The following is a 14,617-nucleotide window of genomic DNA, read 5'->3' as shown; positions in this document are numbered from 1 at the left end:
TGAGATGAGATGAGACGAGACAATGCATCCTGCCATAGAGCAAAAACTGTGAAAGCATTCCTTGGTGAAAGACACATCCAGTCAATGTCATGGCCTGCAAATAGTCCAGATCTCAACCCAATAGAAAACTTGTGGTGGAAATTGAAAAAAATGGTCCACGACAAGGCTCCAGCCTGCAAAGCTGATCTGGCAACTGCAATCAAAGAGAGTTGGCACCAGACTGATGAAGAATACTGTTTGTCACTCATCAAGTCCATGCCTGAGAGACTGCAAGCCGTTATAAAAGCCAGAGGTGGTGCAACTAAGTACTAGTGATTGTGTTTTGAATGTTCTTTTGTTTGTCTGTTTTTCATGATTCCATATTTTTTTCCTCAGAATTGAGTGATTCCATATTTTTTTTCCCTGTGCTTGGTCTATAAAAGTAACATTTACTGACTTCCACAATGCTTTTTCTTCATTTCTTTTAGTGCTTCTGAAGGCCAAGAAGCTGCACTTTGGAATGACTTTATTATTGTATCATGTTTGTGATCTGAGTTTGTTCTACAGAATAAAACGTGTGAATGAGTGCTCATCCAAGACTGGTGATTCCATACTTTTTGCCAGGGGTTGTAGTTCTCTCCTGCAATTTGTTTCCATTTACTTTTTAATGTGACAAAATCAAGGAAAAAACCCAATAACTATGGTTTCTGCGTATCCTCTCACATCAGCTGAGCGCAAAGATAGATGTCCACAAGCACCGGCGACCGGCGGTTTTCTCCGCCTACACAGATGGTCTACGCCGGCTACTCGATCCCAGGAAAAAATAAAAACTTGCCTTGAATTGTTCAAACGACTTATATTGTCTCCGCTGCATAATTTTCTGCGAATCCAATTATTTCACCATGAAATTGTCTTCGATTCGGGTCTACAGTGACCAGAAGCAACGCCATATTTGTTGCTCGATTCTCACGCTCTGATTGGCTGAGCCGGACCATGTGACCACGCCGTAGCGTATGTAGTTATGTTACAGAGCCAGGCAGCATACTACAGAGGGTAACTGAGAAAGCCAAGCACAAACACATCTGGAGGGAAATTTTATACATATTTTGCAAGTATTTTACAGGGAAATGTTTCGTAATTTATTAGCGCCCCTAGCATTAGTGCACCTCTGGTGTGCCACGGCAGCAAATTCCAGAGCTGCCTACTACTTTTTTTAGCTAGCTACTTCAGATTTTCTCGAGAACCCTGTGAGTGTGTGTATATATATGAAGCTAGTGCCATTAGCTTGCTACAAAGCCAATTATGTAGCTTGTAAATAAAACAACCAATTTTCACATTATTTAATTTATGTTTGACTTTAGAAGAGATACGTAGCTACTGTGTAGCTAGTTTCATCACAGCTAAAACAAAAAAATGCTGGACAGGCCACACCCACAAGGTACAACCCACAAGAGAAACTACAAGCGACAAAGAAAGATGATTTGTTCTTGCTAGCGTGAATTTACAGCAATGTGGCGATGTGTAGTGGTGGTGTACACAGTGATTCAGATTAATTTCATTACAAACAACAAAACCAAGCTCACACGTTTTATTCCTGCAGTCAAATGAATTTATTGTACTTCGTACAGCCAGTCAATCAGAAATGATTGAAACACATCATGACAGAAACGCGAGATACACACCATTATCACTACGTCGATGAAATCTTGTACACATAGTCAAAAATAAAAACAATTCACTTGAATTTGTGTAACGAATCACTGCACTACCCGATGGAGAAAGCAATGTTGTGATTACTGTGCTCTTTTGTACAAAAAAAAAAAAATAGGCGACGTATTAAATATAGACATGGTGTCGACACGAATACACGCATTAGCAAAGAAATCACGGGTGTTACGAGTCATTCGAGTGAGTCGATTCAATTGCTGATTCATGAAACAAGATCCAACATGGGTTCGCATTATTGTTTATCATGAGCGAACATATAAACATAGAGGCGTTTTACTCTGCTTAAGGTATATTTTTTACTGTAATTGGAGAAATGTATACACGATTAAAATTGTAAAATAATCATTAAACATTTCGATTTGCTTGCAGATTGACTCACTGATCTGATTTGCTTCAAAGAGTCGCTTATCATGAATCGTCCATGTCTATAGCAAAAGCAAAGACGCAAAAAAGAAACAGACTTGGCACGTTAATACATTAATAATACGTAAATTAACATTAAGTTGTAAGCTGTGTGCGCGCGTGCGCACACACACATTTAGGACTGTTTTGCGACAATGAGTGTCTGTTTGGAATCTCCATGCCAGCTCCTAATCCATGAAGCCTCCGTATCTCTTTTGCGTCTCAGGCAACACGTTCTCCGCTCCGTCTTCCTCCCAGCGCTTGTGAAGGCTGTAAGATTTGGGCTCGTCCAGCCAATTCGGTCTGCCCACCCTGCGCATGAAGCCTCCGTAGCGCTTCTGGAGCTCCTTGCCTGGCTCGTTGGCATGCAGGCCCACCCTCAGGATCTCCCTCAGGATGTCCAGCTCCTCCTCCGAAGCCCTGTCGGGTTCATCCTTCATGAGGTCTTCGGAGGTTTTCTTCATCATGAAGCCACCGTAGCGTTTCATGAAGCCGCCGTATTTCTTGGCCAGGAGGTGCTCTGCGCTGTCAGGCTCTGGTTTCTGATCCGCGGTGGCACGCTCGTCTTTGGTCAGAGCGTTCCGACAGAGGCCCAGCTTCCTCAGGTCCACGCTGCTTCCGCACTCCAGTGTGCACGGCTAAAGACACAGGAAAGATTCTCAGCGACATAGTAGGAAGCTCTGTGACGGGAAATTCTTACTGAAGGAATGATATTACACAAAGGCTGCCATTTTTAATTAAATTCACCTGAGTGTATACAGTAATTATTAGGAACGTTAAAAGTAACCATGACAGTGACACGGACGGTAAATATTGATATTGTACGATCTGTGATGTGTTTAGTGATTCTGTTGCTAATATCACATTAAATAAGAAAGCCTATGTAATTGTATGTACCGAGGAGGTGTGGCCTCTGTACTTGTTAGTCCCAGGTAAGTAGGCGTGGCCTGATTGCCTGTCCATTCCACTGAAGGAGGCGGGGCATCTGCACCTGTCAGTCTCACTAAAAAGGGCGTATCCTTTGTGTCTGTCTTTTCCAGGGAATGAGGGGTGGTCTCTGTGCTTGTCAGGGGGTGTGACTTTGGTTTTTGTCAATCCCTGTGAAAGAGGTGTGGCCTTTGGGCTTGTCAGTCCCAGCGAAGGAGGGGTGGCCATAAGGTGGTTCTTGCAAGTCCTTATGAAAAGGACATCTTGTTTGTGAGCCCTTTGTTAAGGAGGCGTGGCCTTTGTGCTTATTAGTGGCAGTGAAAGAGGCGTGGCTTTCTGTTCCTGTCAGTCACACTAAACAAGGCATGGGCTGTGCACTTGTCAGTCTCACTAACAATAGTGCTTCAAGGCTCAGTTAAAGGGGGATGGCCTCTGTGCTTGTCATTCCTACATAAGGAGGCGTGGCAGTCCCAGTCCCAGTAAAGAAGGTGTGGCCTCTGGTCTTGTCAGTTCTGATAAAAGAGGCGTGGCTTTTGTGCTTGTCAGTCCCAGTGATGAGAGTGTGCGCTTATGAATCTGCGCTTAAGAGTGGCAGTAAAGGAGGCGTGGCCTCTGTGCTGTCAGTCGTAGTAAAGGGGCGTGTCCTGTAAGACTGTCAGTTCCAGTGAAGCAAGTGTGCTTACTAATGTCAGTGAAGGAGGTGTGGCCTAAAGGAGGTGTGCCAGTTGGAGTGAAGAGGGAATGGGTCTGTACTTTGAGGGCCAATGAAGTAGGCGTGGCCTCTGTGCCATCAGTCCTAGTGAAGGGGGCGTGGCCTCTGTATGTGTTAGTCCTGGTAAGGAATGGGAATTCTCAGTTCTCAGTGCTCAATCCATTCACCTATCATGGGGAAGTTGTAGCCTAATGGTTAGAGAAACAGCTTTGTGATCAAAAGGTTGCTGGTTTGATTCCCTGGACTGGCTGAAGTGCCCTTGAACAAGGCACCTCACCCCCTACTTCTGGTGTATATTGCTCTAGATAAGAGCATCTGCTAAATGCCTGTAATTTAGTCATCATATTAAGATGTGCTTCACATCATCACCACCCTGAGACCCACACACGCTGGACGTCTCCACTAGGTGGCGTACGGAGCCGGGAAGCCCAACCTGCTGCTTCACTCTGACTTTTATTATATTCAGGTCAATAAACTTTACCCCATCATGTTGCACATATCTCACCAAAGACCCCTCATAAAGATAATCACCTTCTGCTCCTGAAACGACGCTTTAATCCAACAGGAAAACAAACACGAAGAGGTGCATAAAGACAAAACAATAAAACAATCGTGCGAGCAACAGCATCTGTACAAGCAGCTGGAATAATCAGGAGAAAGCGCAGGACTGTGAGCCAACAGCACACAGAAGCGTGAACAGCTGCCTAATCCTCTCCTGTACACCAACCCATTTAACGTTAAAGAGCTTTCACAGCAGTGCGTTGGCTCCAATCAGGGTTCAGCGGTGATGCGGTTTAAAACCATGATGAGGCAAATGGAGGGAATATATTCTATTAAATGGTGTCTAATTTAAAGAATCATTGCAGTAAAACATCGATTCCTTTATATCAGAACAAAATGACGTTCTGCTTGGATGCAGGTTTTATAAATTATTCAAACATTTGTTTATTTTAATTTGTAGTGGTTGAAAGGGGTTGATTAATTTTCTATAACAGCTTGGATCAGAAGGGCGGCACGGTGGTGTAGTGGTTAGCGCTGTCGCCTCACAGCAAGAAGGTCCTGGGTTCGAGCCCCGTGGCCGGCGAGGGCCTTTCTGTGTGGAGTTTGCATGTTGTCCGCGTGGGTTTCCTCCGGGTGCTCCGGTTTCCCCCACAGTCCAAAGACATGCAGGTTAGGTTAACTGGTGACTCTAAATTGAGCGTAGGTGTGAATGTGAGTGTGAATGGTTGTCTGTGTCTATGTGTCAGCCCTGTGATGACCTGGCGACTTGTCCAGGGTGTACCCCGCCTTTCGCCCGTAGTCAGCTGGGATAGGCTCCAGCTTGCCTGCGACCCTGTAGAAGGATAAAGCGGCTAGAGATAATGAGATGAGATGAGAATGAGCTTGGATCAGATAGTTGTTCCAGCTGCAAGGCGCATCACAAGTTTATATTTATGTGCTCGCTCTAATACGTTACGGTTTCTATCGTAACAGATAAGCAGATCATTCCCTACGGAGACTTTTTAATGTTTATGGAAGGAGTCTCCAGTGTCAGAGCTGTGAAATGGTGTCACATGAAGTTTTCTGATATCTTCAGGAGAGAGGAGTTGCATCTTAAGTTTGAGAAAGAGAGAGAGAGAAAGAGAGAGAGAAGAGCGGCTGGTGAGGGAGCGACTGTTTATAGCTGCTATAACGTAAGTGGCAACAGTAACTAACTCGTTTCCTGGACATTAAATGTAGCTATAAATGGAAAAAAAATGTCATCAGTATAAGAGGAATGAAACACTTTGGATGTCCACGTGTGACTCATCTGATTACTAATTATTTTCCGATAACAGCACAACACATACGTGTTTTATTCCTTATATACAGACTACACCTTTAGCATAAACACTTATAATTAAAGCTAGACGGCCTTTCAGATTTTTCAAGTGTAGATCATAAAAAGAATTTCCCCCGACACCCAATTATTTTTGTTTAGTGACTGAAAGCTATTGAATTCGAATCACAGACTTCCAATTTTATTATGTTTTTTTAATAGAACAATTTCATGAATTTATCTCCACGTGGCTTTAAATTCTCCGCTATTTTTTCCTGCTTCACCATGAACCAATACAAGATACTACGTCATGCATCATGTGGTGGGCTTTCCCCATTCACGCACGGCATTGTGGGATACAAATTTGAAACAGGAGAGAAAAATGGAGGACGTGAGTGTACGAATGAAACGTGAAAGAGCAACTACAGTAACGGAAAGAAAGCAAGAAGAAAAGACGTGATGTTATATACGAAGGAAAGGAAACGCAGGACCAAACTAATAAATATTGGCGCTCAGCGAGCATCTCGGTGTGATCAGCTGTTCGTTTAGCGACAGAATAATGGAACTGTCAGTGCACGCTCAAAGGGAAACCTGTAGATGGCAGTAATGCAACACTGTGGATGCCAGCTGCCGTAAAACCCAAAAGAAGAAGAAGAAGAAGGTAAGCCTGCGCATGCGCACACGGACTTCCTCTGTCTGCTTGACTGCGCCAAGTGAGCGATTTCATGCACATTATTTGCTTTAATCCCCTCAAATTAAATAACTTCCCAGCCACAGAATGGCCTGATATTTTGAGATATTACAGAAATAAACAGATATCACAATCACCACATTTCAGACGGAACTAAATTTCACCGATTTTATGAAATCGAAAGGCCGTCTAGCTTTAAATAAACTATTCTAAAGGTATAAACACTACACGTCCTAAATCTAATGCTTTCTTACTTAATTACTGTAATTTAACAGGAAGAAATGACGCTGTTAAAGCACTTCCTACAACGATTAACACCTCCAGGTTATTTCTTGCTGTAAGTTATATAATGTATTATGTTGGAATCAACAGTGTGGCTCTTTGTTGTATGGTGTGTGTACATGTTACAGGTCAAAAAATTTCAACCTCGGTAAAATTTTGGATTGTTTAAGATTCTTAAAAGGGATTTATTTTTTCCATCACTTCTTTTGTCTCTCTTTCTTCCATGCACTTCTTCTTTGTTTACACAGACTGAGTATTTCCTCTTGTCTTTCAACCTATTTAGCATTTTTTAAAGTATCTCTTTTCACCTGGATTTGAACTCAGAACCTTCTAATTCTTAACCCAACACCCTCACCATGAGACCAGCGACGATTGCAATAGAAGGAGTGATATATAGTTTGAATTTATTAATGAGTCCAGTTTTATTACATCATCAAGTAGTTTAAAATCCAAACTCTTCCCGAACCCGAGATACAGTAAGTGTCACTAATACAAGGAGCAAATTATGAACTGGGTTAAAAATTCTAACCTCGGTTGAAAAATTCCACCCGACTTCCAATTCTGACCTGGAAGAGCTATTCTGTCTGCCTTGTCATTTTCTCAGATGGTGTTAAATTGTTGTGTTTTCATGTGATTGCGTTCGTACCCCGGTGCTGCTGTCCGCTTGCTGTGCCGCTAATGAGCTGTACAGACAGAGTGTGCACTCCTTCGTGCACTCCGCTTGCACCGTCAGCACCAAGCACGCGGTGAGAGCCAACATCCAGCACACGTTCACCATCAGCGCCATGAGCTGCAGGACACAGAGGGACGGACACAGGTACAGGGGAGGAGCCTGGGATTATAACACTGACAGAAATAATAATAATAATAAATATTTTTTAGTTCTGTATGAAATTACATCTGTGACCAATCGAAATATAAAAACATGGAATTATTAAACTAATTAAATAAATATTTAAGTGAACATACAAATTATATAATTATCAATAACTAAATATTTAAATATCCCTCAATGAAGCAACAAACTGTAAAAGAACTGAACAAAATTCAACAAAATCAGGAGGAAATATTATTTAATCATTCCACTTTCCTTATTATTATTATTATTATTATTATTATTATTATTCTCTCTCTCTCTGTCTCTCACTCTCTCTGTCTCTCTCCCCCTCTCTCTCCCTCCATCTGTCTGTCTGTGTCTCTGTCTCCCTCTGTCTATCCCTCGCTCTCTCTGTCTGTCTGTCTCCCCCTCTCTCTCCCTCCCTCTGTCTCTCCTTCTGTCTGTCTGTCTCTGTCTCTCCCTCTGTCTGTCTGTCTCTTTCTCTCCCTCTGTCTGTCTCTTTCTCTCCCTCCCTCTGTCTGTCTGTCTGTCTCCCTCTGTCTCTCTCTCTGTCTCTTCCTGTCTTTCCCTCCCTGTCTCTCCATCTCTCTGTCTGTCTCTCTCTCTGTCTCTCTGTCTACATCTGTCTTTCTCTCTGTCTGTCTTTCTTAGAGTTTTAGATTCTGTTCCAAATTTCCAAAATCTCACACTAATTTCAGCCATTAGTGAGATTTCGATGAATTTATACAAACAGATTTTCCGTCTCTCACAGCGGGACAGAGCTCAGATTTTACTGCTCTGAAATTAATCCTTTTTCCCCCATTTATTTATTTATTTTACTTTTTTGGAAATGTCCAAGAAAATATTCTACCAAACAGGAGAGTCATTTTTGTTTAACTGTAATTATTTCTGTCGCAATGAGCTGAACCACTGTTTCTCATATAAATCAATCAATCAATCAATCAATCAATCAATCTGGAACACATGTCAGCCCTGTGATGACCTGGCGACTTGTCCAGGGTGTACCCCGCCTTTCGCCCGTAGTCAGCTGGGATAGGATCCAGCTTGCCTGCGACCCTGTAGAAGGATAAAGCGGCTAGAGATAATGAGATGAGATGAGATGAATCTGGAACACAATGCAGAAATTTACCGAAATAAATAAATAAATGCAAACCAAAAATGTAAAAATTGTTTAAAAAAGGGACTAGATAGATAAAAAAGATGTAAAAAAAAATTCTACTCAAATCAAAAGACTTTTTGAATTTTTAGGGGGACGAACAAAAATATAGAATAAGTTCCAGACCAAAGAAATTTAAAAATTGTGGAACCAGGAATATATAGATGGACAAAAATTATAGTGGGAGTTAAAAAAAAGTTAGAAATTAATAATGGGGTAAAAAAGGGAAAAATAATAACGGGAGTAAAAAAATTTTAAAACATTTATAGATGGACCAAAAAGGTAAAACTAATAAAAACAATTAAAAATGAAAAATATATATTTAATTAAGTTGGAATAAAAAGGTATCTATAGTGGAACTAAAAAAAATATACATATACAGGGACCAATAAATATATAAAATAAATAAAACTAATAATGGTCCCCACTCCTTATATACAGTGAAATCTAAAATATATAAAATAATTATAGTGTGGAAATAAACTGAATTATTGTAGATTTAAAAAAGAAAATGGGTAAAGAACTGATACTTGTTTCCACCTCTGATAATACAGGGGATAAAGGTACCAGAAAAGTTCCTGTAGAAAAATTTTTGATTCTTTGAAGAACCGTTCACTCTGTAATGCTTCACCCAGTTTTTTTTTTTTTTTAAATCTAAGCCAAGGTGATGTTAGAAAGTGATTCTTCAGGTTTTTCTAACACCACAAAATAAACAGTTAAAGAACCAGAACCAAACATCAAAACTGTTCAGGAAACCAAACAGGGTTCCTCTGTGTCCTCTTTCAAGAATCGAGAACCTTCTGGAGTGAAAAATCTGATGTTTTTTTCTCCATGTCCTGAAAGTTACCTGTGTTTGTGGTGTCGGTCCTCCGGAGCTGTGAGTCGAGGAAGAAGTGATGGATGAAGATTTTCTCCTCAGTGGACGTGGAGTTGAGGAAAGTCCCTGCGAGAGGACGCAGATCTGAGACCTGCACACACACACGCACTCTCACACGCTCACACACTCACACGGCAGCAGCAGAAGTGCTGTGATGAAGAGCAGCGACGGTGTTCAGGCTTTAACTCCACCACTCTGTGTGTGTGTATGTACACTCCACTGACAGCACAGGCTTTAAGCAGTAACTCCACCCCCTAATTAACGTCACACACACACTGTGCCAAATGTGTATGGTGACGCCAATCTGTGAATGCTAATTCAGTCACACAGTAAAGCATCACACACACACACACACACACACACACACACACACACACTGCATGCGTGAGTAAAGTAAATAAACAGATCAGGATAAGTTTGAATGGAAAAACTGTAACATACAAATCAAGCTCGAACTACATTTCTTTTCTTAAATGGGTTCCTCAAAGGTTCCTGAGCTGGTTAACGGTTCAAAACACTTACACGGAACTTACACACTTACTACAGAACAACCATTTTGGTTCCGTAAACCAGGAGTACGGTGCCACAGTGGTGCACCGAGCTGGGCAGCGTTCCCTTCCCACAGCTACTGAGTTCGGAATCCTGCCTGTGTGGATTGTTACATGCTCTCCTCCGGGTTCTCTGGTTTCCTCCATCCTCCCAGAAACATGCTGATGGGTGGCTCTAAGGTGTGTGTGTGTGTGTGTGTGTGATGCCCTGTAATGAACTGAATGAACTGGCACCCCATCTAGGGTGTCCTCCTGGATCACACACAATATTCCCGGGATAGACTTCGGACCAGGTGCTTCTATTAAAGTTCATGTACTTGTTTTATACATTAGTATAATATACACATGTATACAAGTGTAGGTACACACACACACACACACACACACAATATAAAATTAAAGCACACCTACTTTCTCCAATAACATCATGATTTATTTATAGTGATATCTGACGTGTGTGTGTGTGTGTGTGTGTTATAATATTAATGAAATTTCCCATCCTGCTCTTCCTCCTGATGAAGTGTGTGAATTCCCACATCTTTATAGAACTTCCTTATGCTGATTAGCTAAATTGCTCCAGCCATGTTTTTTTCCATGATGCGGAGTTTATGGAGATTTGGAACACAGCCCAGTTTGGCAACATGAAAGAGAGAGAGAGAGAGAGAGAGAGAGGTCTGAATCCACATTTATTTTAATTTATTGTAATTTATGTTTTCCAGTAGAATACAGGACAATGCAGGTGGGAGAAGTAGGTACACTGCACTGCGTACGCTCTTCTCATGTGTCCTACTACATCATCATCATCATCATCTTCCTTCTAATCTTCACCATCATCATCATCATCATCATCAACAACATAATCCTCCTCCTCATCATCATCATGATCCTTCTAACCTTCACCATCCTTATCCTCCTCCTCATCATAATCTTCATCATCATCATCAACATAATTCTCCTCCTCATCATCATCATCCTTCTAACCTTCGCCACCCTTATCCTCCTCCTCCTCCTCCTCCTCCTCCTCCTCCTCATAATCCTCATCACCATCATGATCCTTCTAACCTTCACCATCCTTATCCTCCTCATCATCATAATCATCATCATCATCATCATCAACATAATCCTCCTCCTCCTCCTCCTCCTCATAATCCTCATCATCATCATGATCCTTCTAACCTTCACCATCCTTATCCTCCTCCTCACCATCATCATAATCCTCCTCATCATTATCATGATCCTTCTAACCTTCACCATCCTTATCCTCCTCATCATCATCATCATGATCCTTCTAACCTTCACCATCCTTATCCTCATTACCATCATCAGCAGCAGCATAATCCTCCACCTCCTCCTCATCATCATGATCCTTTTAACCTTCACCATCCTTATCCTCATTTCCACCATCATCATCAATATAATCATCATCATCATAATCCTTCTAAACTTCACCGTCCTTATCCTCAGTACCATCACTATCATCATCATCACCACCATCACCACCCTTCAAATCTTCACCATCCTCCTCCTCCTCCTCCTCATCATCATCCTTCTTATCTTCACCATCATCATCATCTTCACCATCATCACCACCCTTCTAATCTTCACCATCCTCATCCTCATCACCGTTCTCATCCTCATCATCCTTAACATCATAGTTTTTGTCACCCTCTTCTTCATTGTCATCCACCAAATTTCGTTCTTCATCATCATCATCATCATCATCATCATCATCATCATCATCATCATCATCTTCCTAATCCTCACTGTCAGCTTCATGCTCATCCTCAACCTCCTCATCTTTGTCTTCTCCATCATCAGTTGGTCATCTATGCTATCATCACCCTCATAAACACAATTTTTCTAATCCTCCTCATAATTATGACCATCATCTTCATCATTATCCTCATCCTGGTCCATCTTCCTGTCTTTATCCTCATCCTCATTATTATCTTCCTCTTTCTCCTGTTATCATCATGCTCCTCCTCCTCCTCCTCATCATCATCCTTCATCACATCCATATGTTATCCATCCATCTATGTCCTTACTCTGCTCATCTTCATAGTCCTACACTTTCAAATCTTTATCTTCCTGATCTTCATCATCATAACTCTCCTCCATCTCCATCTCATCCTCCATCTCCATCGCTTCCTCCTCATCATCAACACCAATATCCTCCATCCTCTTCTTCCTTCTCAAAGCTTCATGTGGATGATTAATTGACACACTTCCTTCGTCATTTCCACGTATTTTATGATGGTGTATATAACTCCTGGTTGTCCACGGAATCATCACTTGATGGTTTTCACACCACATTTCAATCCATTTCCAAACATCTCACACAGTAGATGATATCATTAAACCGAAGCTCACACTATTACAGGAAATTGGAGTTGTGTGTTTTGCACCCGGTGGGAATTAAAGCATATTATCTCCAACAGGAAGTGAGATATTGACTCATATTGTAGGCTCGTGTGGAAGATGAAACATAGCAGCGATAACACAGATCACGATTTAATTTAATAAAGAGTTCATAAGGTGCCAAAAGACGTAAACAAGTTTTCCAACTAATTTGAGCGTAACAGTGTGGTTTATGCTAAGTGTCGGAGTCTCAAAACTATTTGAGATGAACTATTTCTGTCGAAGTTAGTTATTAATAGCAACTGGGTTTAGTATTTAATTGGCTAGCTTTTTTACTCGGCCATGTTAGCTGAAATGTGTATTATAAAATAATATCCATGAGGACGTCAGCTTCAGAACTAGCTTTCATGGTAGTGAGGAAAAATTCAACTTAGTGATTCAGAAGTATGAATTTTTTTTTTACAAACAGCTGTGTGTGTAAGGGGGGGATGTACAAAGTAGCTAAGCTAGCAACTTACTAGGTAGCTATAGGTTGTATTCAGTCACGTGACTTTTGCTCGTGAGTTTACTTCCGGTGAATGAAATGGTGGTCAGGGAAAACAATTTGGCCGCCGTTATGCAAAGAGCTCGTTTAGAGGCCAATGTACAGTCAAGATACCTTCAGAAAGTTGCTCTTTGCGATGAGATAGATCCTTACACGCTAACAAAGAAGGATTTTTCCTCTGAGTTGGAAAATTATCCATCTGTTGAGTTCCCCGACATCTCAAGCTACCTGATGCTGCAGACATCGTTCTACACGGACACACAGATGAAAACCTGGAAGAACATGTTGGAGTACAACTTTTTACACGTGGTTGGGTTAAAGATCTGGGGATCAGGACACTGGATCACTTTTGCCCGGGTAAGGAGGAGTTTCTGGGCTTTTTGTACGCGTCTTTGTGATGATTGCTAGGACGCTACAAGTTTTAGTATTGGGTGTAAACAAACCCCAGCCACTTGATTCTCAATCCTCAATGCTCTTCTCTCCAGGTAAATCATTCACAAAGATCCACAGAGACCCCTTTACAGACCTGGGATTGGTCAAACAGGATGGAGAAGTTATCACGGCTCGCTGTAACTGCACGGCCGGGGAAGCAGTTTCGTGCTGTTAACTCACTCATGACCTCTGCTTTTGTGTTTCCGTGGATCATCTCGATTATCTTCTCTCTCTAGTTCAGTGTCGGAGCCCAATCTACATCATCCAACTTGTAAAGATTGCTGATAAATAAAGTGAAAAGATACGTGTTAATTTACAATATGGCGACCGCCATCAAACAGCGTCTCCTGAACTTCCTTCAAAACATCACGAAATAACAGAAAATGGCGAGAAAAGTAAGTGATTTGCAAATCCAAACGAAATAAATAAGAGGAATTTACAAACCTTTCACAAAGTGATCACGGCAAACTCGAGCGTTCTTAGACTCGGCTCCTTTCCATCAGAGCAAAAGGTTCAAAACCCACCATTCTCGTTGTCTTTTGGTAAAATCTTTTGCTCTTTCACTCTTTATCACTTCATAGGGAACCCAGAAGAAACGTTTATCAGTTTCGATTCGAGCAGCCCAAAACAACGCAAGCGTAGAGCATTTTAACGACTAGCAAGGCGCCTCAGCAACAGTAACGCTTTGTGAACAGTGAGCTTAGCTGACCACCACTTCATGCCTTGCATATCTAATGAGGTGGATGTGACGTCGGACGCAACCCACCTATATAGCAAGATCATTTTAACCAGCTAATACTATCAGGTAGAATTAGCATTAGTTTGCCTGTTTAAGCCAAACTACACAGAGTAATTTGAAGTAAATGCCTTGGCTGATGAATTAGAGCAGTTAAATTACAAGATGGTGCTAACTAGCTAGCTAACTAATTCACACAAGCTTTGCTTGGGTGTTTGACTAAAATTTGCAACTCATAAACAAAATGTTTCCTCAACCACAAATTAAAAGCATATGAAGTCATGCCAACATGGCCGCTCCGAGTTTATGGTCAGATTTATTTTAGCTAGCTTGTTGCTTGAAAATTGAACAGTGAATAAATAAAAATCACAAATGGTAGTCGCCATATTGACTGTTTCAGGGGCAGAGCTAAGGGGTGGCCGGGGGGCTGTGGCCACCCCAGGGCACGCCTTGGCCCCGCCCTGGCCACCCCAGGGCTGGACAATAAAATTTATAAAACCGATATGTCCCACTAAATGTTAGTTCCGCCTGCTGGATTTTTGTTCCGCCTATTTGGTTTCTGCGGGGATGCATATTACCGTAGCACATAAACATTTCGCGCGTTCAAGC

At 41.6% G+C, this 14,617-nt stretch overlaps 1 protein-coding gene across 1 annotated transcript; it reads right to left on the bottom strand.

Moving 5' to 3' along the window:
- Positions 1-2,297: 2,297 nt before the first annotated feature.
- Positions 2,298-7,306, bottom strand: penka (proenkephalin a). The gene is made up of 2 exons (XM_060905482.1): positions 7,166-7,306; positions 2,298-2,747 (listed from the first exon to the last, which is right to left on the bottom strand). The coding sequence occupies exons 1-2, from the start codon at positions 7,304-7,306 to the stop codon at positions 2,298-2,300; spliced, it is 591 nt and encodes a 196-aa protein (XP_060761465.1).
- Between the last annotated feature and the right edge of the window lie 7,311 nt (positions 7,307-14,617).

This window comes from Neoarius graeffei, chromosome 23, assembly GCF_027579695.1.
Source record: "Neoarius graeffei isolate fNeoGra1 chromosome 23, fNeoGra1.pri, whole genome shotgun sequence".
Lineage (NCBI taxonomy): Eukaryota > Metazoa > Chordata > Actinopteri > Siluriformes > Ariidae > Neoarius > Neoarius graeffei.
Note: the sequence above shows the minus strand (reverse complement) of the source record. Positions and strands in the feature narration are given on the sequence as shown.

Bases quoted from the DNA above. Each gene is read 5' to 3' on its own strand.
- penka (XM_060905482.1), bottom strand. From the start codon at position 7,306: ATGGCGCTGATGGTGAACGTGTGCTGGATGTTGGCTCTCACCGCGTGC. The intron at 2,748-7,165 runs GTACGAACGCAA...CTGTGTCTTTAG, and splicing joins AAGCGGACAGCAGCACCGGG to CCGTGCACACTGGAGTGCGG.